A 27,575-nucleotide genomic window follows, 5' to 3' on the forward strand; every position below is an offset into this window, starting at 1 on the left:
CCACTGGGAGATCTTGCTTTCTCTGGCGGACAGAGCGTAGGTGTTAAGCAAAGCGGTCTCCCAGTCTGCATCGGGTCTCGCCAATATATAAAAGGCCACATCGGGAGCACCGGACGCAGTATATCACCCCAGTCGACTCACAGGTGAAGTGTTGCCTCACCTGGAAGGACTGTTTGGGGCCCTGAATGGTTGGCGCAAGCAGGACAAGGAGGCTTCGGAGGGTGGACAGAGGAGATTTGCCAGGTTGCTGACTGGATTAGAGAGCATGTCTTATGAGGAAAGGTTGACTGAACTAAGGCTTTTCCCTTTGGAGTGAAAGAGATGAGGTTACTTGACAGGTGTATAAGATACGAGGCACAGATCTAGATATCTAGAGATATTTTTCCCAGGATGGAGATAGCTAACCAGGGGGCATAATTGTAAGGTGACTGGTGAAACGTATGGGGGGAAGAATGTCAGAGATAGAATTTTATACAGAGAGTGGTGGGTGCGTGAACATACTGTTGGGTGTGGTGGTAGAGGCAGATACATTAGGGATATTTAGAGACTCATTGATAGGCACATGAATGTTAGGAAAATGGAGATACGTAGGAGGGAACGGTTAGATTAACCCTAGAGTAAGCTATAAAGTTGGCACAACATTGTGGGCTGAGGGATTACGTGGGGTCTTGGTATGGAGTAGACGTGTGTCCCGGGAGCTGCGCCTACCTTCACCTTTTGCCTCACCCAAATAGCAGCTAGTTCTTATTTTTTAAGTGACTGAAGTGAGCTGTAACAGGCTGAACGAAATGACAAAGCCAGGTAAAGCGAAAAAAAACAAGAAAGGGGCGCAAGAGAAGAAGATTCTGGCGAGGGCTCCGCGAAGCTAGCGGGCCCAGGAGAAACTAAAGCTAATGCTGCTGGTGCCCCGGTCTCAACCACCATTGAGAAGTCCTTGTGGCGGTAAACAAACTGTACAGTTTGGTAGACGGGAGACATGCAGAGCATAATAAGTCAATCATGAACCTAACAGCGGCTCTAGCCAAAATCAGTAAGCGTGTTTCTTTAATGGAGGATGCCGCCAAATCGTATGAGAGGCGAATCGAAGAGTTGGAGAGGCGGCTTGATAGCCTAATATCCCAAAACACGCAGCTACAGGCTAAGGTGGATGACCTTGAAGCTCGGTCTCGCCGTCAAAACATTCGCATTATCTCGGTTCAGGAGAAAGCCGAAAACAATAAGCCAACGGAATTTGTAGCCACGTTGCTGGGGGAAGAACATTTTCACCAGCTGATTGAAGTGGGCCGTGCCCACCGGAGCCTAGCACCTGCTAAAAATGGCAGGCCAAGATGAATGCGAGGCTACACCGCTACCAGGTGAAAGAGCTGGTGCTACGGTTGTCCAGGGAGAGAGCTCCGCTGCTATATGACAGGCGTCCGGTGTTCATTTACCCGGATTTAACCTCGGCTACCATGAGGGAACGTCAGGATTTTCAGCACATTAAGGAGAAGTGCAAAGCCAGGAAAATTAGGTGTGGATTCCGGTTTCCGGCGAGGTTTGTGGTTACAGTTAACAATACCACCCGTACATTCAGCACTGCAGCCATAGCGGAGGAGTTCCTGAGCCGCGAAGTTAAAGATTGGCATTCGGACACCATATAAACCTAAAAATGGATTAACGCTGGGTTATTGGATTTGTCGTTGATCGATAGCAGCTCCATCTGGAGACTGTTTGTTATGTTCAGCGCATGAGGAACTGAAAAATAAGCCCACGCTAAGATGTGGGTGAGGACTGATTGTTATTGTTTACTTTTACATTTCATAGTGTATTTGTGAAGAGGTGTTTCTCCCGTGTTTAGTGAGTAATGGGTAGTTAGGCCAAGTGTTGGCTCTTGGATATAGCTTTGACTCTAGGTTAGGGGCATGGAAGTACTACTCCTGGTGTGTTTTTATTTTTGGGAGGGCTTTTTGTGTTTCTCAAGGGATTGTTACAGCACATCTGTTTGTTCGAGTTACTGTTTGTTTTACGCCACGACCATATAGCATTTGTTTTTGTTAAACAGCAGACATGACATCTAATTCGCATATGCACAGCACTGGTGAGATTAAGCTTGTCAGCTAGAATGTACGGGGGATGAATAGTCCACTGAAGAGAGGGAAGGTGCATGCACATCTCTGTACACTCAAAGCTGTTATTTGTTTTCTCCAAGAAACACACATTAAGAAAACAGCAGCGAAAGTGCTTTGTCCCTCCTGGGCATTTCAAGTCTACCACTTGAATTTTAGTACAAAAGCTAGAGGTGTTGCAATCCTAATAAAAAAAATATTGTTTATTCACCCACAAACTATCGCTGACCAGAGGGGCAGTTATGTAATAAGTGGAATATTAAATTCTATACCATTGACACTAGTGAATGTGTACGGGCCCAACTTTGATGATCCAGTTTTTTTCAGAACCTCTTTAAGGCCATGCCTAATCTGTCTAACATAATTGAAGGTGGAGACTTCAATTGCATCTTAGACTCCCTCCTAGATAGACGTCCCCAAGTTTGTTCACTTAAAAAGTGTAACACTTAATAATCTCATGCAATCGTATAACATAGTGGATATTTGGAGGCCAATGGGTTAAAAGGATTTTTCATATTTTTCCACAGTACACAAATCCTACTCTAGGATTGATTATTTTCTGTTCCTTACCATAATATACTTATATCGGATCACACTCCTGTCTCCCTTATACTTAAAATTGAACCACAAAAGAGGTGAATATAGTTGGCGTTTAAATAATGCTTTGCTAAAGGATAAGGATTTTTGCTCTTATCTTTCAGATAAGATAGATCTATACTTAAGCACCAATGATGTGGGCAATGTTGATGACTCCACTCTTTAGGAGGCCATGAAGGTGGTTATTAGAGGTTGCATAATAGCATATGAGACAGTGGAAAAAGATTCAAGAAAAGGTTAACTGAAATAGATGATCAGTTGGCAAATCCGGAAGCTTCTTACAAAATAAACCATGAAGCAGAATTACTTAATAAGATTACAGCCTTACAGTATGAGTATAATTCTATAATGTCCAAGAGTGTCTCAAAGCTACTTACACAAGTCAGACAGAGGTATTATGAGCTTGGTGAAAAGCCCCATAAGTTATTAGCCTGTCAGTTAAGACAGATGCAGGCCTCCAGGGCCATATATCGTATAAAGGCGAAAGATGGCTTTTTTTTGACGGACCCAGTAAAAATTAATAAGTGTTTTGCGGAGTTCTATGCTAACGTTTACCAATCACAAGGCAGTCCGGACATTAAAGCAATGGAAGCATTTTTTGATCATCTGAATCTGCCCACACTGTCAACAGATTCAGTAAATATACTTGATGCTGATATAAGCCTAGATGAGATCAAGAAGGTCATCTCCTCCCTCCCTAATAATAAGGCAGCGGGTCTGGATGGTTTTAGCATGGAATTCATCAAAGTATTTAGTCCAAAATTGTCGCTTCTGCTCTTACGAATGTTGAATCACTCTAGGTTAGCTTCCAGACTGCCACCCACTTTATGTAAAGCCAATGTCTCCCTATTTCCTGAGGAGATTGAGGTCCTTTGACATCTGCCGATGATGCTGAGGATGTTCTACGAGTCTGTGGTGGCCAGTGCTATCATGTTTGCTGTTGTGTGCTGGGGCAGCAGGCTGAGGGTAGCAGACACCAACAGGATCAACAAACTCATTCGTAAGGCCAGTGATGTTGTGGGGATGGAACTGGACTCTCTCACGGTGGTGTCTGAAAAAAGGATGCTGTCCAAGTTGCATGCCATCTTGGTCTATGTCTCCCATCCACTACATAATGTACTCGGTGGGCACAGGAGTACATTCAGCCAGAGACTCATTCCACCGAGATGTAACACAGAGCATCATAGGAAGTCATTCCTGCCTGTAGCTCCTTTATAACTCCTCCCTTGGAGGGTCAGACACCCTGAGCTGATAGGCTGGTCCTGGACTTATTTCATAATTTACTGGCATAATTTACATATTACTATTTAACTATTTCTGGTTCTATTACTATTTATTATTTATGGTGCAACTGTAACGAAAACCAATTTCCCCCGGGATCAATAAAGTATGACTATGTCTATTCCAAAACCAGGCCGTGATCCTGAGTTGGTTTCATCATATCTCCCCATTTCGCTGCTGCCCTTCGAAACTAAAATTCTTGGTTTCAATAGGTTAAAAGAACGCATTTGTTCTATTATTCATCCAGATCAAACTGGCTTTATGCCAGGTAGACATATGTACTTTAATTTCATGCAGAAGAGGCTGTAGTTATCTCATTAGATGTGCAACGTGCGTTTGACCAAGTGGAATGGCCACATATGATGTTTGCACTTAAGAAATTTGGATTTGGACTATCCTTCATTAAATGGATTGAGATAATTTATTCACACCCATCTGCTTCAATTATCACTAATCAGAATATTTCCTCCCCTTTTGCAATTCATCGTGGGATTCGCCAAGGCTGCCCCCTTCTCCGTTTTTGTTTGCAGTTATCATTGAGCCACTGGCTGTTAGCATCAGACAGGACCCTTTGATATCTTCCATTGATATGCTGGGACATAAACATCACCTTTCGTTATGCGCTGACGATGTCCTTTTATATATCTCCAGCCCACAAACATCAATACCCGCCCTTCTGACTCTAATTAATAATTTTGGCAGTTTCTCAGGTTTCTCTATTAATTGGGATAAGAGTGAACTAATGCCAGTTACTGCAGTGGTTAATACGGCGTATTGACAGTCCATTCTCTTTAAAATAACATGATAATATTTCCTATATTGGTGTGACTATTACAAAAAACCCAGATGATCTTTTGCAAGTGAACTGGCGAAATAAAGTTGAGCAGGTTAAACGCAGTATTGACTTTGGGAAAACCCTTCCAATTTTTTTGGTGGGGTTAACGCAATGAAGATGATTGTACTGCCACGATTTCTTCATCTTTTCCAGCCAATTCCATGTTTTATTCCTCTGTCATATTTTAAGCAAATGCATTCAATTATTATACCCTTCATTCAGAATTATAAAGCCATTAGAATTACCAAAAAACACTTGTCAAAACCCAAGGAAGCAGGTGGTTTTGCCCTACCGGACGTTAAAACGTATTACTGGGCTGCCCACCTATCCATTCTTGCATGGTGGAAAAAAGGCCCACCCTCTACCTCAGACTCGGGCCCAGCATGGTTACTCATAGAGCGAATGCTTTGTAAGAAGACTTCCTTACCAGCTCTCCTTAACAGCCCCACTGCAGGTAATAAGTCATATTTTAGTAACAGCTTCTTGGTTGGCAGCACTGTAAGAATTTGGAAGCAGATTCAACTACACATTAAGGCCCCAAAAACTTATATTGACACTCTGATCTGTGACAATCATTCCTTTTTGCCTGGCCTGAATGATACCATTTTTTCTACCTGGAAACAGAGAGGCATCTGTAGTGTAGGTGACCTATATATTAATGGAAACTGCCTCATTAGAGCAGTTACAAGCAGTTTACAATATCCCTGCATCTTGCGTTTTTTTTAGATAATTACACATTCGAGATTGTTAGGAAATATACACCTAACTTCTAGGTTTTTAGACAAACACGAGTCCCTGGAGGCAATAAATAAATTTGATCCTGTTCCTCATAGCGCGGTATCCTATTTTTATCAGATCCTACATAATGGAGCTCGGGTGAATACTGCAGGGTTTAAACAGGTATGGGTGGATGAATTGGGTATAGAACTGACAGAGGAGGTCTGGGATGAGTGTTTAAAGAGTATACATGATTGTTCGCTCAACGTCAGACACAGACTTATACAGTTTAAAACATTACATAGACTCCATTATTCCAAAGAAAAGCTGCACAGTTTCTACCCTGATGTTTCACCAGTTTGTAATAGATGTAAATCTGTGACTAGTAACTTGTCACATTCATTCTGGTCATGTTGTAAGCTTTATGCCAACTGGAAAAGTATTTTTCACTGTTTCTCTGAGGCTTTTGGGAAGCGGTGGGAACCAGACCTGCTCATAGCCATCCTTGGAGCAACAAGTTCCCTCTCTTCAGCCAATGTGTATGAAAAAAAGGCTGTATTGTTTGGCATGGTGATTGCTAAGAAGTTAATCCTGCAAATGTGGAAAATGGACTCTGTGCCTACGTACGATCTGTGGCTGAGAGAACTGGCAAATACTTTACATTTGGACAGACTGAAACTATGTAATGAGGACAGAGGGGACATCTTTGAAAGGATATGGGGCCCTGTATTGGACTTTCTTACGGGGTGAGGACTGAGGGTTTTTTGGTGCTGTGTATGTTTATATTTTTCTCCCTTTTGCTGCTCAATATTTAATTTGATTTTGCTATGGTTGTGGTTTTCGTGGATGTGCTGTGTTTTTTTTTGTTCATTTGTTTGTTAGTAATAAATAAAAATTTTTTTTAAAAAAGGGGGAAAAAACATTGTGGGCTGGGAGGCCTGCACTGTTCTGTGATGTTCCATGTCCTATATAACAGTGAAGTAGTGCTGATGGTTTGGTTATGCAACCAGACAGCATGCTCTTGCTGGTATACCTGTAGAAAGTTGTTTGAGTCTTTGTTGATAGTTTTCTGCATTCAGGTTGATCTTACATTGATCCTGTTATAGTTACTATTCTACAGATTTGCTGAGTGGGCCCACAGGAAAATGAATCCCAAGGTTGTCTATGGTGGTCTATATGTACTTTGAACTTTATTGAACTGAGTCCTTGGTGACATACCAAATCTCCTCAAACTCCAAATGAAATACTGTATAAGCGTTGGTGTGTCTTCTTTGTAATTGTATCAATATGCTTGGACCAGGATAGACCTTCAGAGAGGTTGACAGCCACGAACTTGCACTGTTGCCCCCCGATCCCTGGCTGAGCAACAGCGGTGAAGATGCACGCACGTTATCACACTTACTTGTGCAGCTCGCGCTCCTTCTTCTTGAGCCGAATGTTTTCCTCTTGTTTTTTCTTTCTCTCCTCCTTCAGTTTCTGTCGCTTCTCTTTATGTTGAAGCAGCTGCTGGATTTCCTCCTCTGACTTTTCAACTGCAATATAAGATCGAGCACATTCACTACCATTCCCAAATACTTAGATGTTCACAAAAATCACAATTTATTCTTTCTCGTCTTTGATCTTGACAATGATGTCCAAAGCACCCATTACTTAGTTGCCTGATTTCGCTGCAAGTCTTTTGAAACATTTCCAAAGGTGTCATCTCCAACGGCAGGTGGCAGGTGGAGTTCTGTCACTGGTACTCACCAAATGAATGGTACATCACTTCTCCACCGCACATCCCCTCCTCAATCTTCACCAACTCCAGGGTTAAGCGGGGACCAATCTATGAGAAGAGAATCAAACAGACACACGGATTAGCAGTGATACCTCCACAACTGAAACTCCTTGGAGAGATACCGTGGGTATGCAAGGGTGCATCACTGAATTCTGAGACCGCAGAAAACTACTAGATTGGAATGCAAGGATCTTACTCTCTGATTTTTTAACCATTTTTGTATGTAGTCCTGAAGTTCCAATTGGACCTCTACTCCTCCTAACCTTTAAGCATTCACCATGAATGTTTGACTATGTTTGATTAGGACAGCATGGTAGTGTAGTGGTTAGCACAACACTTTACAGTACACCCAATCCTCATTATATGCATCTTCAGTCAATGCAGATTCACAGTTATGCGAGGAATCTATTTCTACCAACATCTCCTTATGTGCATCCAAAACTCACAGTTATGCGAGGAGCACTGCTTTCCCGCCAATACAAGTCACGTGCACACACCTCACCGTCTCACTGTTGGGATGAGAAGCGCCGCTTTTCTGCCAATACAAGTCAGGTGCGTGCGCCTCACAATCTCACTCCCGCCACTCTTGCGCTGGTTTTGAGAAGGTGTGGATGCGTGATCTTGAGCTCTTAAACTTTTGTTAGTTTTACCTACGGTGCAGTGATTTTGTGCTTGAAATATTTAACTATGCCTCCTAAGCGTCCAATGTCATGTGCTGGGCCATCAGCCGAGCGGCAGAGAACCGGTTTAACACTTGAAAAAAAGTTGCAAATTATAAACAGCACTGGGACACTACTGCCGGGAACAGATTCTTGCCTTTAAAGTTCTTTTGTTGCTTGACAATGCGCCAGCCATCCTAAACATTTGGACAGGATTCATCCTAACATAACAGTGCATTTCCTGCTGCCTAACACAACATCACTGATTCAACCACTCGACCAAGGTGTGATCTACATTCAAGGTGTGCGTATTTTTTTTTATGGTGTACTATCTCTCAGATGCTGCAAGCAACAAACAGTTTTGAAAGTCCCTGGAGTTTACCAATGGTGAGGGAATGGTGGAAGTGGGAACACTTGGCACAAGTGGCGATGGACATGGACCCAAGTTTAGATCGGAGTCAGCATTTCAGTCGTTCCCTGCCCTCAACCCTTCTTCCCTACAAGCAAATTTATGCTGAAAAACAAAATGCTGCCAAGCAAACAACCCTCACCACTTTTTTTCAAATCGGTGTCACCTTCTGCTGCCGGCAGTTCTAAGAGTTTCTGTGAGTCTTCCTTCACCCCTTGCTGTGCTTGATATGATCCTGACGACCACAACCATCCACCTTAACCATGTAAAGCTGCCCAGCACCACAACAACCACTCATCTCCCGGAGCGAACACATCTGCCGCTGTTGGTGAGTACTGTACACCCTCGGATGTTAACTTTCTATGATTTATTACATTGAACATTAACTTAAATGGATGAAATATAATACAAATTTTGTCTTGTGGTACTGCTGTTGTGTCATATTGGTATGAAAATGTGAATAAATTACAGACAAAACATATTTAGGAAGCCCTCTGGAACTCATCCCTATTTTCTCCATGTAAATGATTATTCACATTATGCGTCAACTTCGAGGAACGTATCCCCCTCGTATAACGGGGTTAGGGTGTATCCACAACCAGGTTCAATTCCTGCTGCTTCCTGTATGGAGTTTGTACGTTCTCCCCCGACTGCATGGGTTTCCTCCCACTACCCAAAGACGTACCAGTTGGTAGGCTATTTGGTCATTAAAAATTGTCCCAGGATTAGGCTAAGATTAAATTGGGGGAATTCTGGGTGGTGTGGCTGAAAGAGCCTATTCTGCGCTGTGTGTCAATAATAATACTTCATCAGAACCCTTCTGTCCTGATGAAGGATTTCAACCTGAAAGGTTGACTGTTTGTTCCTCTCCATACATGCTACCTGACCTGCTGAGTTCTTCCAGCATTTTGTGTGTGTTAATCTGGATTTCTAGCAAATGCAGAATCTCTTCTGTTCTCTGTGCATTTTGCCAAATTCTTTAAGGGCTCAAAGTGCAATCACTTACTCAAGCTGACGGCAAACAGAAATGAAAGCGTATTAGTAGTCACTACAGACACATTGCTGAGAAGGAAGTTCTTGTTATTTCTGAAGGTTAGACAGAAAGGAAATGTAGGTGGATTGGTACTGTTGATAAAGGTCGTATACTGGGGAGAAACTTTGGTTCAGAAGATGAAAATACAAAGCCACTTTGGTGGATACAAAAACAAAATAGCAAGAGAGTCAATAGTCGGAGTAACCCACACACTCTGTAATGATAACACTGTTGGACAAGGTAGAAATTAATAATTGGGCCTTAAAGAAAGACACTGCTATAATTGTGGGTGACTTGAATTTTCATACAGATGGAACAAATCTAGTTTAATGACTAAGTAAAGCATGGTAACATAAGAACACTCCGACAGCAACAGAAAAACCGGGTTCAACTCCCACTGCCGTCTGTAAAGAAAGCAAGCACTCTCCCCGTGACACACAGCTTTCGTCGGGGTGCTCTGGTTTCCTCTCACAGTCCAAAGGCGTACGAGTTAGTAGTTTAATGGTCACATGGGTGTAAGAGGGTGGCAAAGGCTCGTTGGGTCAGACAGGCTCTTACCGTGCTGTATCTTTAACCAAAAAGAAATAACAGCAGGATCAATTAATGGTCTCATTATAAAGGATGCCCCGGGGGAAGAACGATTATAACACAACATCTCTCAGTCCGTTCGTGAGAAACTTAAGATGAAGGTAGTAGCTCCACACATGTTGTCAATGACACTAAAATTCTGATCATCCAGCCCGTTCAGGACTGCGGTTGGGCTGGACTGACTTGATTCTCCAGACTATCTCGACACCCCATTCATTCATTATTTTAAAAAATGTTAATGAGTTCAATAATAAATTTTCCTGTGAACCAGATAAATTAAAAGGGAGTGTTAAAACCGAGTTGAAAGAGAGTGGGGGAACTGGAAAAGGAGCGGCCAACATTACCAAGTGAGTCAGACAGCATTTGCAAATAGTGCATCATTGAAGCCTGCACAAAGAAAAAGTTAAAGATGACCCTTATTTATCAGATTAACATAGAAACAAACAGTGAGAATGTATTGCTTCATATTAATGACCAACATGGTCAGAAGATTGTGCTGGGGGACAGCCTGCAAGAGTGGCTAAGCTTCCAGCACCAACACAGCACGCCCACAACTGACTGATCCTAACCCGCAGGACTTCGGAATGTGGGAAGAAACTGGTGTAAGCTCACACGGTCACGGGGAGAGAGCAGCAGGAATCGAATCCTGATCGGTGAGCACTGGTGCTGAAAAGTGATTGCACTACTGCATGAAGGAGTCAAGATAAATGTGGACTAGCCGAGCGGATTAAAAAGGAAGATGTTTGATCAGCGTGGGTGCGACCACTTAATGAGATATTTTACAATTTTCAACAGAGACTCCATGACAGAATAAACAAGCGCTGGTAAAATAAGGAGGTCATGACATCAAAACGAAAGGAAATGCGATGAAGATTAACAGCAGACTAGAGTGAGGTGAATTGGTTCAGAAGTATCTAAAGACAACAACAAAAAGGAGAAAACAGATTACAAGCAGTTAAGAAATATAAACACAGAAAGGAAGAGCTATAGTATATACAGAGGAGGTGAGTAGCAAAGGCAAATGATTGTCTGTTAGAGAATGAGACTGAGGAATTTGTAATAGAAAGTAAGAAAACAGAAGTCACTTTGAATAAATATTTTGTATCCGTCTGTAGATTTGTTATTGAAAGCAAATTAGCACTAAAATAGCTTGGAGCAAAAGGCAGGGTGGAACCAAACATGGGCAAACTTTAAGGCTGGCAAGTCTTGATCCTCTGCTCTTTAGTATCTTAAAAGACAAGGCTGCAAAGACAGCAAATGCATCTTCCAAAACTCCCTGGAGTCAGGAAAGGGTTCAGCAGATTAGAAAACTACGAAAATAATATATCTATTGGAAAGAGACACAGAAAGCATAGACCCTCATTGGGATGGTTTGACATCTGCCCTTGGGGGGATGCTGTGTTCATCAATTGGAAAATCATTACACAGTTTTGTGGAAGAGAGATCACCTCTGTTGGATCTCCATTTAATCTCTGATCCTTAGGGTTCTTCCGGAAGTCAGAAAGGGCGAGTGTTCTTAATTCCAAGATTTCAGTTTATTTTAGAGTATATACAAATACTAAGCAAACTAAATAAAGAGCTGAGAAACGATGCTGAGAGGGGAATTGATGCTAAGGAGTGTAAGACAAAGAAATAAATACAGCACTCTGAAAAACCTACCACAAGAGAAATTCCTTAGATACAGATAAATTGGTTAATAGGCTACATAATTAAAACAATTATGTCCCGCGAGTAATGTGTTAATACTTAGCCAATGAAAAATGAGAAAAGCGACGGATGGCTAGTTTAGCTGCTATACTGCTTTCTGCCAGTGAGCACGAAAAATACAAGAGTTTGTACAAATCTATTGAAAAGTATTATTTAAAAAACAGGCAGTGGTCTCCAACACCTCTCACAGCAGGGGTAGTGGTGCGCTGATGGGGAGAGGCAGTGGGGATAATTCCTCTGCTAGTTGCACCTTATTCCTTTGCCAATCCAGAGGACATGCATTGAAACGTAGAATCTGGAATCTGCTCCTGAACAATCTATCGAGCTTCGTACCCATGTCAGCAGGGTATGAGTGTGGGACAAACTGGCTGCATCCGAGCAGAACACTGACGCTAGCACTAACTGAGCTCCGCCAGGGCTGTACAAAATCCAGACACACGAGGCTACAGATGCTGGAATTGAAGCAGCAAACAATGTGTTGGAAGAACTCAGCCAGTGGAAAAGCATCTGTGAGAGGAAAGAACTGTCGATGTTTCACACTGAAAGCCCTGGATTAGGATAACTTCACTTCTTCCATTAATGCTTCTCGAACCACTGAGTTCTTCCAGAAGATCATTTGTGTGCAAGATCTACTGACCTCTGTGAGCCGAATCGCGCTCTGCTGAGCTTTGATGTTCCCCCGGCCTGCGTAAGGCTGCGGTAACTCGGTTATGTTGTGCTCTCCGTCCTGCTCAGCTTCACTTTCGGACAGATTGGCTCCTCTGCAAACGGACACAAAAATCACTGACGCAGAATCAATGCAGGACAAGTGGGGAGACAGTGAGATAGGGTGACCATGTCCTGTTATACGAACATAAAGTTCAATTTTATTACCGGCAACGTGTGAAAGTGGGGGCATCGCAATACATTATTATCATGCATAGTGCACGCATTAGTAAAGAGAGCTTTCTGATAATTAACCGAGTAACACACACATAATCCTTGAAGAACTCAGCAAGTCAGGTGTGGGATCTCGGTGATTTTTCTGATCCCCGGGTTCTTTAAGGACTCCATGAATGAGTGAAAACTTGTTGCTTCCTGATCATTTATTTTAAAGTTTAAACAAAGGAACAGATACAAAGCATTTCAAACCAAAGAAGCAGAGACAGAGACAGAGACAAAGAAAGAAGATGCTGCCTTTGCAAAAGCTGGCTCTTTTATAGACAATAGACAACAGGTGCAGGAGTAGGCCATTCGGTCCTTCGAGCCAGCACCACCATTCTCTGTGATCATGGCTGATCATCCACAATCAATATCCAGTTCCTGCCTTACCCCCATAACCTTTGATTCCACAACCTTTAAGAGCTCTATCCATCTCTTTTTTGAAAGCATCCAGAGACTTGGCCTCCACAGCCTTCTGGGGCAGAGCATTCCATATATCCACCACTCTCTGGGTGAAAAAGTTTTTCCTCAACTCCGTTCTACATGGCCTACCCCTTATTCTTAAACTGTGGCCTCTGGTTCTGGACTCACCCATCAGCGGGAACATGCTTCCTGCCTCCAGCGTGTCCAATCCCTTAATAATCTTATATGTTTCAATATGATCCCCTCTCAGCCTTCTAAATTCCAGAGTATACAAGCCCAGTCGCTCCAATCTTTCGACATATGACAGTCTCGCCATCCCAGGAATTAACTTTGTGAATCTACGCTGCACTCCCTCAATAGCAAGACTGTCCTTCCTCAAATTTGGAGACCAAAACTGCACACAGTACTCCAGGTGTGGTCTCACAAGGGCCCTGTACAGGTGAGATAATATGTCAGATAAGACCAAATTCCTAAAATAATTAATGGCCAATTAAGACACACAGTCATGTGCTAATACTTAGCCAATGAAAATATAGCAGGTGGAGAAAAACACCACATTGTGAAAAATATACGAGTTTTGAATCAAACAGGAGTGGGGGAGACATTAATGGAAGTTAGGGAAATCGATGCTCATGCCACAGGTTGGAGGCTACCTAGACAGAACAGCATGTCTTCCCCTCCTCCTACCTTTGCATTCAAACTATTGCCACCTTCCTTTCCAGTCCTGAAGGGTCTCAGCCCAAAACGTTGACTGTTTATTCCCAACAAATGTCGTCTCACCTGCTGAGTTCCTCTAGCATTTTGAGTATGTGTTGCTCAACACTTCATCCCAGCATCTGCAGAACCTCTTGTGTTTCTGATATTTAAAAGGCTGAGTGCACAACAAAAGGATGTACACTCATTAACGAAGAGCATCAAACCAGCATAGAAGCCTGAATTTATAAATGTACGGAAAATGTGTACAAATAGGTGAGTTGAATCGGTATAGTCCAATCAGAAACCTTGCCTGTAACAACCAATTTGCTTATCGATACTATCCATTTGCCTCCTCAGGTCATATTACTCGGCTTTCCTATCCCAGTACCTATCCAACCACCTTTTAAATGTTGTAAATCTATTTGTCCCCATCACCCCCACTGCAGCGGTTTCAGAAAAGGAATGAACTAAGGAAAGAGTTCAACTCTGCGGTAGAAGGATGTGGCAATCTTTCACAGTGCTTTTACGAGAGGATGTGAAATGCAAAGTCACATAGCTCAAGCAGTTAAAGAACACAACTTGGTGACCGTGTAACCCACTCAGACGCACCCCGAGAAATGACCGCATCAAATGACATCTGTGAGGATGGACGGGCAGACGACAGGGCAAAATTGCTGTCCACGGGATGAGGTGAAGTGTAACATGGGGGCAAAATCGAAAAGGGCGATGAATACAGAAAGGTGTTATATTTGAATGCACACAGTATATGGAATGAGATAGATGACCTTGTGGCACAGTTACAGCTTGGCAGGTATGGCGTTGTGGGCATCACTGAGTTGTGGCTGAAGGAAGATTATGATTGGGAGCAAGGATGCACTTGTATCAACAGGACAGGCAAGTAGGCAGAGGAGGTGGGGTGCCTCTGTTGGTAAAAATCGAAATTAAATCTTTAGAAAAAAGTGACATACAATCGGAAGATGTAAAATCCTTGTGGGTAGAATTAAGAAACTGCAAGGGTAAAAAGACCCTGTTGAGTGTTGTATACAGGCTCCCGAACAGAAGCCAGGATGTGGGATATAAATTTCACTGGGAAATAGAAAAGGCATGTAATAAGGAGAATGTTACAATTCTCATGGGTAGATTGGGAAGAGCTGGTTGGTCCGTGCTGGATCCCAGGAGAGGGAATTTGAAGAATGCCCACAAGTTGGCTTTGAGAGAAACCTGTGGTTGGGTCCACCAGGGGAACAGCAATTCTGAATTGTAACAACCCAGATTTGAAGATAAAGGAGCTCTCAAGAGACAAGGAACACAACATGATAGAAGGTTCAGAAGCAGAAGCTAAAAATCGGATTACCAGTATTTCAGTGGAGTAAAGGGAATTACAGAGGCATGAGGGAGGAGCTGGCCAAAGTTGATTGGAAGGGGACACTAGCAGGGAACAGCGATGGCTGGAGTTTCAGGGGGCAATTCAGAAGACGCTGGATAGATACATCCCAACGGTGAAGTATTCTAAAGGGAGTATTCTAAAGCGAGGCAAATATGGCTGACAAGGGAAGTCAAAAACAGCATTCAGTATCGCAAATGTTAGTGGAAAATTAGAGGATTGGGAAGCTTTTAAAACCAACAGAAGGCTACTAAAAAAAAACATAAGCAGTGAAAAGATGAAATACTAAAGTAACATGGGCAAATATATCAAAGAGGTTACCAAAAGTTTTTTCAGATACATAAAAAGAGAGGCAAAGAGAGGATATTGGACTGCCAGAAAATTACGCTGAAGCAATAATAATGGGGAAAAAGAAATGGCTGATGAAATTATTAAGTATTTTACATCAGTCTTCACCGTGGAAGACACTGGCAATATGCCAGAAATGTGAGCGTGCCAGGGTGCAGGAGTGAGTTTAGTTGCAATTACTAAGGAGAAGTTGCTTGGAAAGTTGAAAAGTCTGAAGGTATAGCATGGATAGAAGATTGGCTGAGTGGCAGCAAAGAGTTAGAGTAAAGTGGGCCTATTCTGGTTGGCTGCCAGTGACTAGCGGTGTTCCACAGGGGTCAGTATTTGGAGCACTTCTTTTCATGTTATACATCAGTGATATCGGACGATGGAACTAATGGCTTCGTGGACAAGTAGTAGAGGATACAAAGATAGATGCAGGGACAGGTAGTGTTGAGGAAGCAGGGAGTCTGCAAAATGACTTGGACAGATTGGGAGAATGGGCAAAGAAGCAGCAGATGGAATATAATGTAGGGAAGTGTATGGTCATGCACCTTGGTAGAAGGAATAAATGCATACACTTTTCTAAATAGGGAGAACATTAAAAAAATTAGAGGTACAAAGACAACAGGAATACTGCAGATGCTGGAAATTCAAGCAACATACATCAAAGTTGCTGGTGAACGCAGCAGGCCAAGCAGCATCTATAGGAAACGTCGGCCTGAAACGTCGACTGCGCCTCTTCCTATAGATGCTGCTTGGCCTGCTGCGTTCACCAGCAACTTTGATGATAGAGGTACAAAGTATTTTTTTCCCAATCTTATAGTTTTTTTTAACATTGTGTTTTTTGTCTAATCTTTCTTGCTTTTTTGTGTGGGGAGGGGGATGGGGGGGGGGTCGATGTGCCCGTTCTGTTTTTGTTCATTCTTTTGTGCTGGGAGGGGGGATTTGGGGTCTTGATGATCATGCTGCTTTTTAAAAAATTCTTACATGGTTTCATGGCTACCTGGAGAAGAATATTTCCAAGTTGTGTACTTTGATAATAAATAAATGAACTTTTGAACTTGGGGGTCCTTGTGCAGGATTGTCTAAAGGTTAACTTTCAAGATGAGTGAGGAAGACAAATGCAGGTCACAAGGAAAACACATTAAACATAAATTGAACACGATTTTTACAAGAAAGAATACAATTAGATTAAAAGAAAACAAAGTCCATTTTAGAGCAAAGTGATCAAAGTGGTCATAGTCTAGGGATTAGTGATTAGGGCTCTGCCAGTTGGTGTCATGGGTAGAAAGGCTGGCTAGTGAAGAAAGCTTTTTGTATGCCAGCCTTCGTAAGTCAGGGTAATGAGTAGAAGAGATGAGCAGTTGTTTCAGGTGTATAAGACGATGGGGTGGCTACACTTGGGAGCACTGAGTGTTGTTTTGGTCACTCTTTCTAGGGAAGCAGCCATTAAGCTAGAAAGAGTGAGAAGGGGAATATCTTAGCATGGCCGAGTTACAAGGAGATTAGGCAGGATAGGACTTATTCCACGGAGATTACGAGACTGATGGGTGAACTTATACTGATGTATAAAAGTACGACGGGTGCAGATAGCATGAATCGTCTCACTTTCTGTGCACGGCTGGGAATCAGAAACTAAAGCATCTAGGTTGAGGTGAAAGGGGAAAGGCTGAAAAGAGACCAGAGGAGCAAATTCTTCACATAAAAGGCGGTGTGTGAATGGAACGAGGTGCCAGAGGCAGGTACAATAACAATATTTAAAGACAGTTGGACAAGGATATTGGCCACATGGGATTAGTTTAGAAGGGTAGCATGGTTGGCACAAAGCAGATGGACCGAAGGGCCAGTTTCTGTGCTGTTTTGCTATGTGACTGTAACAACCACTGGCTTTGGGTAAATGGGTGCCAGAATGCAAAGGTGGGACTTACTTCATCAGCAGATCACTGATGTCTTCAAACTTGCTCATGTTGGGGAACTTTTCCTGCAGCAGCTTCTTTATACCCCTGCTCATCCCAACAGGAACCACCTTGATGGAACTGCAGAGGAGACTCATGTTATTCCTTAGTAATACCCAGGGACACCAGGAGGCCATTCAGCCCATTACACAGGGACACCAGGAGGCCATTCAGTCCACTGAGACTGTTACACAGAGACACCAGGAGGCCATTCAGTCCACTGAGACTGTTACACAGAGACACCAGGAGGCCATTCAATCCTTTGAGCGTTACACAGGGACACCAGGCAGCCATTCAGCCCATTAAGACCATTACATAGGGACAGGAGGCCATTCATCCCATTACACAGGGACACCAGGAGGCCATTCAGCCCATTGAGACCATTACACAGGGATAGCAGGAGGCCATTCAGCCCATTGAGACCATTACACAGGGACAGCAGGAGGCCATTCAGCCCATTGAGACCATTACACAGGGACAAGAGGCCATTCAATCCCTTGAGACTGTTACACTTGGAAACCATGAGGCCATTCAGTCCATTGAGACTGTTGAGACAGCAGGCCATTCAGCCCCTTGAAGCTGTTCCCAGGGACAGCAGGAGGCTCCAATAGGCCTGATCTTCAGCCTGGCTTGGTTTACTCAGCATTGACTTCTGTACACCCCGACTCACCAAAACTCCATCCAGCCCAAGTGGAGCTGAGGAGTTTTCCAGATTTCCACGGAAGTGTGCGGATCCCCAAATTGTTCATATTATTTGAGGGTGGGTGGCTAGAGTGCTCCAAATCAGTGGCGTCTCCAGGGTCTATTCCACCTGCCTCACCATCACTTACCCACTCACCCAGTTGGTTATGATCCTTGCACCCACTCCCCCAGCATCACCAAGTACCCAACAACCCTTCACACTGCCAAACAGAACAACCCCGGATCACCGACCGCCTCCCACACCCCACACATCACTTATTTTTCTCCAATCCACTGTGTCACTGGGATCAGAGTGACTGATCGGCTCTGGGACTGTGTATTGACCTCCTCCCAGGGACTCCAAAGAAGAATGCCATTTCTCCCCCTTTCCCACTCGTTCCTAACCCACCGTGGACTCTGGGACCTTACTTACTAGTGCCGGACTTCAATCAGCTGTGTGGTGGGGTCATAGTTTATCAGGACACAGCGCTTGATGGTATTTAGGCCAACCTGTACGTGGACACAGAAGATCAGCGTAAAAGACATGGCACCAACAAACACGGAGAGTATTGTGTGCAGTTCTGCTTGTCCCATTACAGGAAGCATGTGGACGCTTTGGAAAGGATGCTTTGTCACATGGTGTGAGCAGACTTATCTGCAGCTTAATGTGAAAAAGACTAAGGAGTTGGTGGTAGACCTGAGGAGAGCTAAGGTACCAGTGACCCCTATTTCCATCCAGGGGGTCAGTGTGGACATGGTGCAGGATTACAAATACCTGGGGATACGAATTGACAATAAACTGGACTGGTCAAAGAACACTGAAGCTGTCTACAAGAAGGGTCAGAGCTGTCTCTATTTCCTGAGGAGACTGAGGTCCTTTAACATCTGCTGGACGATGCTGAGGATGTTCTACAAGTCTGTGGTGGCCAGTGCGATCATGTTTGCTGTTGTGTGCTGGGGCAGCAGGCTGAGGGTAGCAGACACCAACAGAATCAACAAACTCATTCGTAAGGCCAGTGATGTTGTGGGGATGGAACTGGACTCTCTGACAGTGGTGTCTGAAAAGAGGATGCTGTCCAAGTTGCATGCATCTTGGACAATGTCTCCCATCCACTACATAATGTACTGGGTGGGCACAGGAGTACATTCCGCCAGAGACTCATTCCACCGAGATGCAGCACAGAGCGTCATAGGAAATCATTCCTGCCTGTGGCCATCAAACTTTACAACTCCTCCCTTGGAGGGTCAGACACCCTGAGCCAATAGGCTGGTCCTGGACTTATTTCATAATTTACTGGCGTAATTTACATATTACTATTTATGGTTCTATTACTATTTATTATTTATGGAGCAACTGTAACGAAAACCAAATTCCCCCGGGATTAATAAAGTTTGACTATGACTATGAGAAGAAGTTTATCACAATGTGTTTATGTCACCGTCTAGGAGCATGGTGGAGAACTGGTTAGGTCCTTTCCAGTCCTGATGAAGAGTCTCAGCCCAAAACACAACTGTTCATTCCCCTCCACAGATGCAGCCCGACTTGCTGAGCATTTTGTATGTGTTGCTCTAGATTTCCAGCATCTAGAGACTCTGTGTTCATCACAATGCTGTCGGGATTCAAGGATATGAGAAGTTGGGCAATCTTGTGTTGTTGTCTCTGGAACTGAGGGGAGACCTGACAGAAGCTTACAAGATTGTAAGAAGTGCAGAATGGGGTAGTAGTATCAGTCAAAATCTCAATACTAGAGGGCATGAATTTAAGGTGGTGGTGGAGGTGCAGGGGAGAGTCTAAAGGAGATGTGTGGAGTAAGGTGTTTTGTTTTTTTTACACAGAGTGGCAGGTGCCTGGTATGTCCTGCCACTTTTTGTATAAAGCATATGCTAGAAGCAGATATGAAAGTGGTGTTTACGTAACCTTTAGCTGAATACATGAACATAGTAGGTGAATGGAGAGACATGGATCACACAGAGAAGGAAAAGATTCCGTTTAATTCAGTGTTGTGTCCAGCACAGACATTGTTGGCTGCAAGACCTGCTCCTCTACTGCTGTAGAAGAAAGGCATTGTTGGAACCCACCTTTTCTTTTAATAATACTTTATACAAGATTTGTACCTTTTAACAAACTCGTGTATTTTTCACAGTATGTATGGTTCATCCCCACTCATTGGCAGAAAGCGGTATAGAAGCTAAACTAATGGTTTATCACCTTTCCCATTTTTCATTGGCTACGTATTGCCACATTACCCACGTGATGTAACTGTCTTAATTATGTAGCCTATTAACTAATTCATTGCTATCAAAGGAATTTTCTTTATCTTATTATAAAAGTGATGGATTTTTCAGAAGTGCCATCCTTGCTTTTTTATGCTCTTGTCTTCGCATTCATCTCTCAGCATTGTTTCTCAGCTCTTTATTCAGTTTGCCTAATATTTGTATGCTTGTTTGTGCTCTAAAATAAACTGAAATCTTGGAATTAAGACTGCTTATCATTCCTGACTCCCTGAGAACCCTAAAGATCAGAAAATATACAAGAGATCCGACAGCACGGTCCAAATCATTTGATCCACAACTGGGTAGGGATATAATGCAGCCATAGGGCAGCGGAAACAAAATGGCTCTCCTCAGACTCAGCCACAGGTACAGGACGGTATCCTACTGCATCAGTCCGTTACCTACTTCCTTTGACTGGCTGGGGATGTGCCCCCAGCAAAGGACAGTCACCCAGCCAGGATCACCTAACACTTCATACCACAGGGAATCTGTACACCAATGGTCTTAAGGCTCCTGCCATTTACTCTACATATATTACCAGAATCATGCACCTTAACATATCAGATCATGGACTGTTTGACTTTCTGCAGCCCGTGGTCTCCCTGCGGAACCAGCTACTGATCACAGGCCAGGGAGAAGGTCGGAATGGTGTATGGCACGCCCTTGTTCTGATGGAGTCCAACACACCTTAATGTCTCCTTACCACCCAGCATCTCAAGGTAGCTGGTAATCCACATGGTGAAGGAAATTTTGAATAAGCATTTTGGTACGGCCCAGTCTGGGAAGGCAAGTGGGGGATGGAAAATCTAGAGGGGCAGCAGAAACTAAAGGGCTGAGAGAGCTGGTTTCTGGAGGGGGGTGGTCAGGGTGAGAGTACTCCAACTACTGAGCACGGAGGTCTAGCAAAGGGCAGCTTTTCTGTCTTGGACGTGATGAACAGGACGTACATTGTCATGTTGCTCAAGCGATACATTTATACAACACTCAATAAAATGGTGATTGGAAACGTGTAGTACAGGATGATTTTGAGTTACGGTATTGGTACAATGGTGCAGCTGCTCCTGGGGGAATCACGTGCATTGAAACATCAGGGACCCCAATCAGAGAACACACAGCCACCCTGACGAGGAATTCACCAGAACTGAAGCTGGAAATTTAACTGTCAAAAACACCTTTGCAGTTGAGAAGATCCATCTCAGAGATAAAGACAGCCCACAGGTGAACTGAATTTATAATTAATAATAGTGCATTTACACTTAGTCCCTTCACCCCAATCATTAACCAGTTGGAGGCTCCAGCACTGACCTGTATATCACCCAACTAGTTACTAAATGCCAAACCAGCACTATCACATTTATCTCCAGTTGCCCCGTCAGTGGGAAACCACCCAATGCCCGTATCAAAACCAAAATGCTAACAACATTTACTCTTATTTTCTAAGCTTCTACACAGCATTAGTAAATATCTTCTAGAAACCCAAATACACTGAATCTACTGTTTTTTTTCTTTGTTACTACAAACTTTTGCAAATTTGTCAAACATGGATTTCTCTTCCATCAAACCTTCATCTGCTTGATTATATAATTTTGTAAATACCCTGCCACCGCACAATAGCTACGTTCCTAAGGGGCCTCAAGCTGTAGGAAGTTGGGTTTTAGCAGAACTAGCGCTGCAGCTGCCTTCAAAGCTCACAGTTGAACAGATCTTTCTGATAATGCTAGAGCCACTGCAGTTAACAACACGAGAAACAGTGTTTGCTAATCCATCAACAGACCGACTATCTGTACCTCGTCAATCACAGGCTTCAGCGTTTTGGACTAACTGAATATTATTTCCCAATCTCTATCTGGCTGCTTTCTTGAACAGTCGTCTTACAGCTTCAGTTTCCAAATCGTCTGGGACCTCTCCATAATGCAGGGAATTCTGGTTAATCACAACCAATGGACCCACTGTCTCGGCAGTCACTTCTTTTACCAACTGTAGGACGTGGGCCATCTTGTCTAGGAGACTTGGAAACTTTACACCTGTTAGTTTTAATTAATTGTTGTTTCTCTAATAACAGCAATTGCTTAAACTCTATCCTTCCCACCCCCTGCTTTTCTATCATCATTCGGGTTTTTTATGACTTTACTGAGAAGATGGTTACAAAATAATTAAATTTGAATCTCTGCACTTCTCCATTTCAGATTTTTAATTCCCCAGTCACACTTTCCAAGGCTCGTAGAGTCATAGAGCAACACAACAGGGATGCAGACCATTTGATCCATCCATGGTGCCCAATTTCCTGCATTTGGCCCACATCCTCTACGTATCTACCCAAGTCTTAAATTCTATTAGCCATTTAAAGTTTATTCTTAATTTACACTACTGGACCTGCCTTAAGCATTTACTTTAGCTATTGTCTGTAGAACTTAACTCATCGAGTTATAGAACACTACAGGACAGAACAGGCCCTTCAGCCCATCTAGTCCATGTTGAACTATTCATCTCACACCCCTCCCATCCATGTCCCTATCTAAACTTCTCTTAAATGTTGAAATCGATCCTGCACCCACTATTTCCACTGGCAGGTCGTTCCACAGTCGCACCACCCTCTGAGTGAAAAAGTTCCCCTTAAGCATTTCACCTTTCACCCTTAACCCATGAACTCTAGTTGTAGTCTCACCCAATCTCAATGGAAAAAGCCTGCTTGCATTTACCTCATCTATACCCCTCATAATTTTGAATACCTCTATAGAATCTTCTACGTTTTAGGGAATAAAGTCCCAATCTATTTAACCTTTCCCTCTAACTCAGGCCCTCGAGTCCTGCTAACATCTTTGTAAATTTTCCCTGTACTCGTTCAATCTTACTTATATCTTTCCTGTAGGTAGGTGACCAAAACTGTACACAATACTTCAAATTAGGCTTCACCAACGTCTTATACAACTTCAACATAATATTCCATCTCCTGTCCTCAATACTTTGATCTATGAAGGCCAATGTGCCAAAAGCTTTCTTTGTAACCCTATCTACCGGTGACACATTATGGATCAGTATTCCCAGATCCCTTTGTTCTATCACTCACTGTGCGAGTTCTGCCCCAGACGGTCGTACCGAAGTACAACTGCTTGCACTTGTTTGCATTAAATTCATACCCATTTTTCTAGCTGGTCCAGATCCTGCTAAAAGCTTTGTTAGTCTTCCTAACTGTCCACTATACCCCCAATCACCCATAAACTTGCTGATCTAGTTAACCAGATTATCATCCAGATTGTTGATACAGATGACAAACAACAACAGATCCAGCACTGATCTCTGTGGTACACCACTAGCCACAGGCTTCCCATCGGAGGGGCAACCTTCTACTACCCACAGTCTGGCTTCTCATGCAAAACCAATGTCTAATCCAATCTACCATCTCATCTTAAATGCCAAGCGACTGAAATCCATGTAGACAACATCCAATGCCTTGCCTTCATCAACTTTCCTGGTATCTTCCTCAAAAATACTCTACAGGATTGGTTAGACACAACCTACCATGCACAAATCCACGTCAGTCCCATCTATCCAAATACTAATATATCTGGTCCTTCAGAAAATCTTCCAATAACTTTCCCACAACTGATGTCAGGCGCACTGGCCTATAATTTCCTGGCTTACTCTCAGAGCCTTTCTTAAACGACAGACCAACATTAGCTATCCGCATGTGACTAAGGATGCTTTAAATATCTCTGCCTGTGCCCTTGCAATTTCTGCGCTAGTCTCCTGTAAGGTGCGAAGGAGCTGTTTTTAGATTGTTTGGTACGTTACATTCATACTTTATTTTTGCTTTCTTTGTATTTTTATAGTCATCCCTTGCCGGTTTCTAAATATTTCCCAGCCGTCTCTCTAACTTTCAGTAATCTTCACAAACCAAATATCTTTTCTTTTAGTTTAATACAAACATTAATTCCTTAGCCAACCTTCAAATACAACCTTTCTTCTGCATTGATGTATACCTCCACTGGGGTCTAGGGCACGTCTTACTGTAAGTTCACTGCTAACACCCTGCCCAGCCACCACTGCTGATCACCACCTTGCTTAGGTAGGTGTAGCTTCTTAATGCATCCTCCGTCAGTTTTTAACCGACTGGGGTTTCAACTACAGCACCCTTTGCTGAGACTCCATCACTTTTAAGGAGCAGCCTAGAGGGAAGAGAGGACAGGTTTTAGCGAGGACCTTGGCAAGTGGAAACACAGTCGCCAATGGACAACAAAAGCAATCAGTACTAGCAAGTGGTTGTCGTAATGTGCAGCTCAAGAGCCTGATTGTCTCCCTCTCTCTCTCTCGAAAAGGACACTTACTGATCCCAGTATCACTTCACAAAACCAACAACAATTCCAACTTCCAATTGCCTAATAAGCACCCCTGGCCTCTCTTCAGTAACCTCCTACCTTGCAGACATTAATCGTCAAGAACAAGCACCCCGGTTCGACTTCAAACCCTTCTGTAAGATCCTACCTTGTAGACATTTATTGCCGGGAATAGGTTCTGGAACATGGTGGCCATGAGTTTGATGTGCATGCCATCCTTTCCAAAGTTGTTCAGCACCAGCAGAGGGTGGTGGGTAAACTGGCTCTCATGCATCCGGTGCCTCTTCAGTGACGACACAATATCCTTCACCAAAGAGTACTGGAAAACACAAGGACACGAGAAATCTGGGAAAACCACTCACTTTGGTAAATTTGTCTGTTATCACAGGTACAGTGAAAACCTTTGATTTGCATGCCATCGATACAGATCATTTCATTACAACAGTGCACTGAAGCTGCACAAAGGAAAACAATAAAAGAATGCAGAGTAAAGAGTTACAGTTACAAAACGCAGTGCAAGGCCATTATAAGGTCCTCCAACCTTGTCATGGCTTGGAGGCTTGTGTGCCTCAGTGACCCAGAGTTATGTTGGCTGCAGTCAAGGCAAATGCTTTGTACTCTTGGTAGGGTCACCCATGCCAGACAGGTCAAAGGGTAGAGGCCAGACCAAGAGTGGTCCACCGGTCCTCCAGGTCCGGGGGTTCAGCTCAGGGCTGATAGCCCTGACTGGTAAAGTACAAGTTGTTATGGAAACTGCAAAGAAGAATCCTTCTACATCTGAGTGCGATGGTATTCCTGAGTCACCACCACACGTGACTGACTGTAGTGAAAACCGAGAGGAAGCTACCGACATGCTGAAGGAATCAGACCACCATCAGAGATGCAAGGATGCAAGGCCTTCATTACTGCCCTGAACTCCAGTGGCATAACAAGCAGCAACACCATTACAAGCTAGTTTGTGAGGTTGAGTCTACGTTATCGTGAAATCAGTGACATGGGGCGACCTTATGAATTTTTGGCTTACCCCATCCCAGTTGGCCCTGTATGTTCGGTTGTGAAGTGTACTGAAAGTTGAAGTCAGTAGGTTATTGATACTGAGGGGATCAGAGGATATGAAGATTAGGCAGGAGAGTAAAAGATTATTGTGCAGCCATTGGGCGTATGGCAGTGCCAGCTCACACAAACTCCTTCTCAAGTTCCACGGGGCTGGGGGTTGCTCTTCCAAACAGCGAGAAGGAGTGAAGAATCAACTCCAGGAGCTTGCGGAAAGGCAAGCACTGGACAAGTTGGGTTTAATACTTGAACAGGTACTGCATAATTGGCTCAAGTAATAAAGATTAGATTAATTTTATCACACTTGTATTAAAGCATACAGTGAAATGTGTCGTCTGCGCCATTGTTTTGCAACGTGCTGGAGGCAGCCGCAAGCATCAGCACGCTTCTGCCGCCGAACTAGCAGGGCCACAGCTCAGTAACGTTAAACCATGGAGTGACCTTTCCTAAGGTTTCAGAATTGGGAGTTGGTGTGAGGTTAGGGGGAGTAGGGTAGGGTAGGAGGGAGGCAGGTGCAGTACAGAGAGATGAAACAGAGGGGGAGCATGAAGTTGACCCAGTGAGGAAAGCAAGAGCCTAGAGCGGGACGGGTGTGGTCAGCGGACTGGAGGCAGGGAAGAATAAAGGGTATAACAGAGGAAAGGAGTGGGTACAGTGTGGGGCAGGCAGCCGGACTGGATAAAATGGGCCCTGGGACTGGTTTGCAGCTTGGGACGGGGGTGCCTGACCGTGTGGGAGATTCCTAATGCCCCTTCAATATTCATCTGGGCCAGCGGCAGAGGACGTTAGGGCTCACTGGAACATGGGCAGAAATCAGAGGTGGTTACCTGGCAACGAGGCAGCAATCCTGGCAGCCCACAAACAGGGCTAAACACAGGCCAGACACAATAGTAGGGCTGGGTAATAAGACACAAAAAGAACATAACATGTTCATGTTCATTATCATTCAATTGTGTACATGTATACTGCCAAATGAGACAACATTCCTCCGAACTTTGGCCTACGTCAATGACCGAGATGCACTGAGTTCTGATTTGTCTCTCAGGGTAATTCTATTTTGTAGTCATAGGGCTGTAATGCAAAGCAGCACAAACCCAGCATCCTTCAGCCCAATGATCACAATGCACCCGCCGGTCCCTATTTACCACATCTGTAGAAATCCAAGAGAGCAACATAAAGTGACCACCTGAAAGAAACTCTGAGCATGCAGAGTCCAACAAAACTGAGGCACACTCACCTGGCAAACTCTGAACGTCAGCGTGGGACCTCTTGGTAAGCGAGCCAGTTTCTGGGAGTCGGGGGTGGAGAAGAAAGAAAATACCACTGAGTGATCTGAAAACAACACTGCCCGTTTATCAGTAAAGCCCACAGCCAATCCTCGCAACAAACTGTGCCCGAGAGGGGCGCAAGGCAACTTCTTCTCGAGGCTCCTGCTGATCTGTTTTTGTGAATGGATGCCCAGTTGGGGTGAACTCACTACATTCTGCTGTTTGACAGGCTGGGGAGAAGGCAGTTGGAACTACAGTACTGCACAAAAGTCTTAGCCACATGTATATCGCAAGAATGCCCAAGACTTTTGCACAGTGCTGTACTTGTTAATGTCAAGTTTGTAAATCCGGAGGGAGCAAAGGATGCAACCACACTCAGCCCTGAGACACCAGGCAAGGTCATTTGATTCCAAACGATTGGTTTATTGATCATTACAGATGTCTCTCTGGTGCTTCCTGCCGCCTCCCCTCTCCCTTTCTCTTTTGCCAACCGTGATTCCCCTCTCCTTGCCCCCTTCTCACTCTCAGTCCACAATAGAGACCCCCAT

The 27,575-nt window shown here is 43.8% G+C and overlaps 1 protein-coding gene across 1 annotated transcript in view; it reads right to left on the reverse strand.

Annotated features, from left to right (window-relative positions):
- ppan (peter pan homolog) overlaps positions 1–27,575 on the reverse strand; it is a 105,070-nt gene that overhangs the window by 71,096 nt on the left and 6,399 nt on the right. The window contains exons 4-10 of the mRNA XM_063035650.1: positions 26,997–27,047; positions 24,855–25,025; positions 18,532–18,608; positions 17,391–17,498; positions 12,346–12,469; positions 7,282–7,360; positions 6,938–7,067 (exon numbers count right to left, since the gene is read on the reverse strand). Coding sequence (XP_062891720.1) covers positions 6,938–7,067; positions 7,282–7,360; positions 12,346–12,469; positions 17,391–17,498; positions 18,532–18,608; positions 24,855–25,025; positions 26,997–27,047 — 740 coding nt within the window. The remainder of the gene's footprint in view (positions 1–6,937; positions 7,068–7,281; positions 7,361–12,345; positions 12,470–17,390; positions 17,499–18,531; positions 18,609–24,854; positions 25,026–26,996; positions 27,048–27,575) is intronic.

This window comes from Mobula hypostoma, chromosome 29, assembly GCF_963921235.1.
Source record: "Mobula hypostoma chromosome 29, sMobHyp1.1, whole genome shotgun sequence".
NCBI classification, from domain to species: Eukaryota; Metazoa; Chordata; class Chondrichthyes; order Myliobatiformes; family Myliobatidae; genus Mobula; species Mobula hypostoma.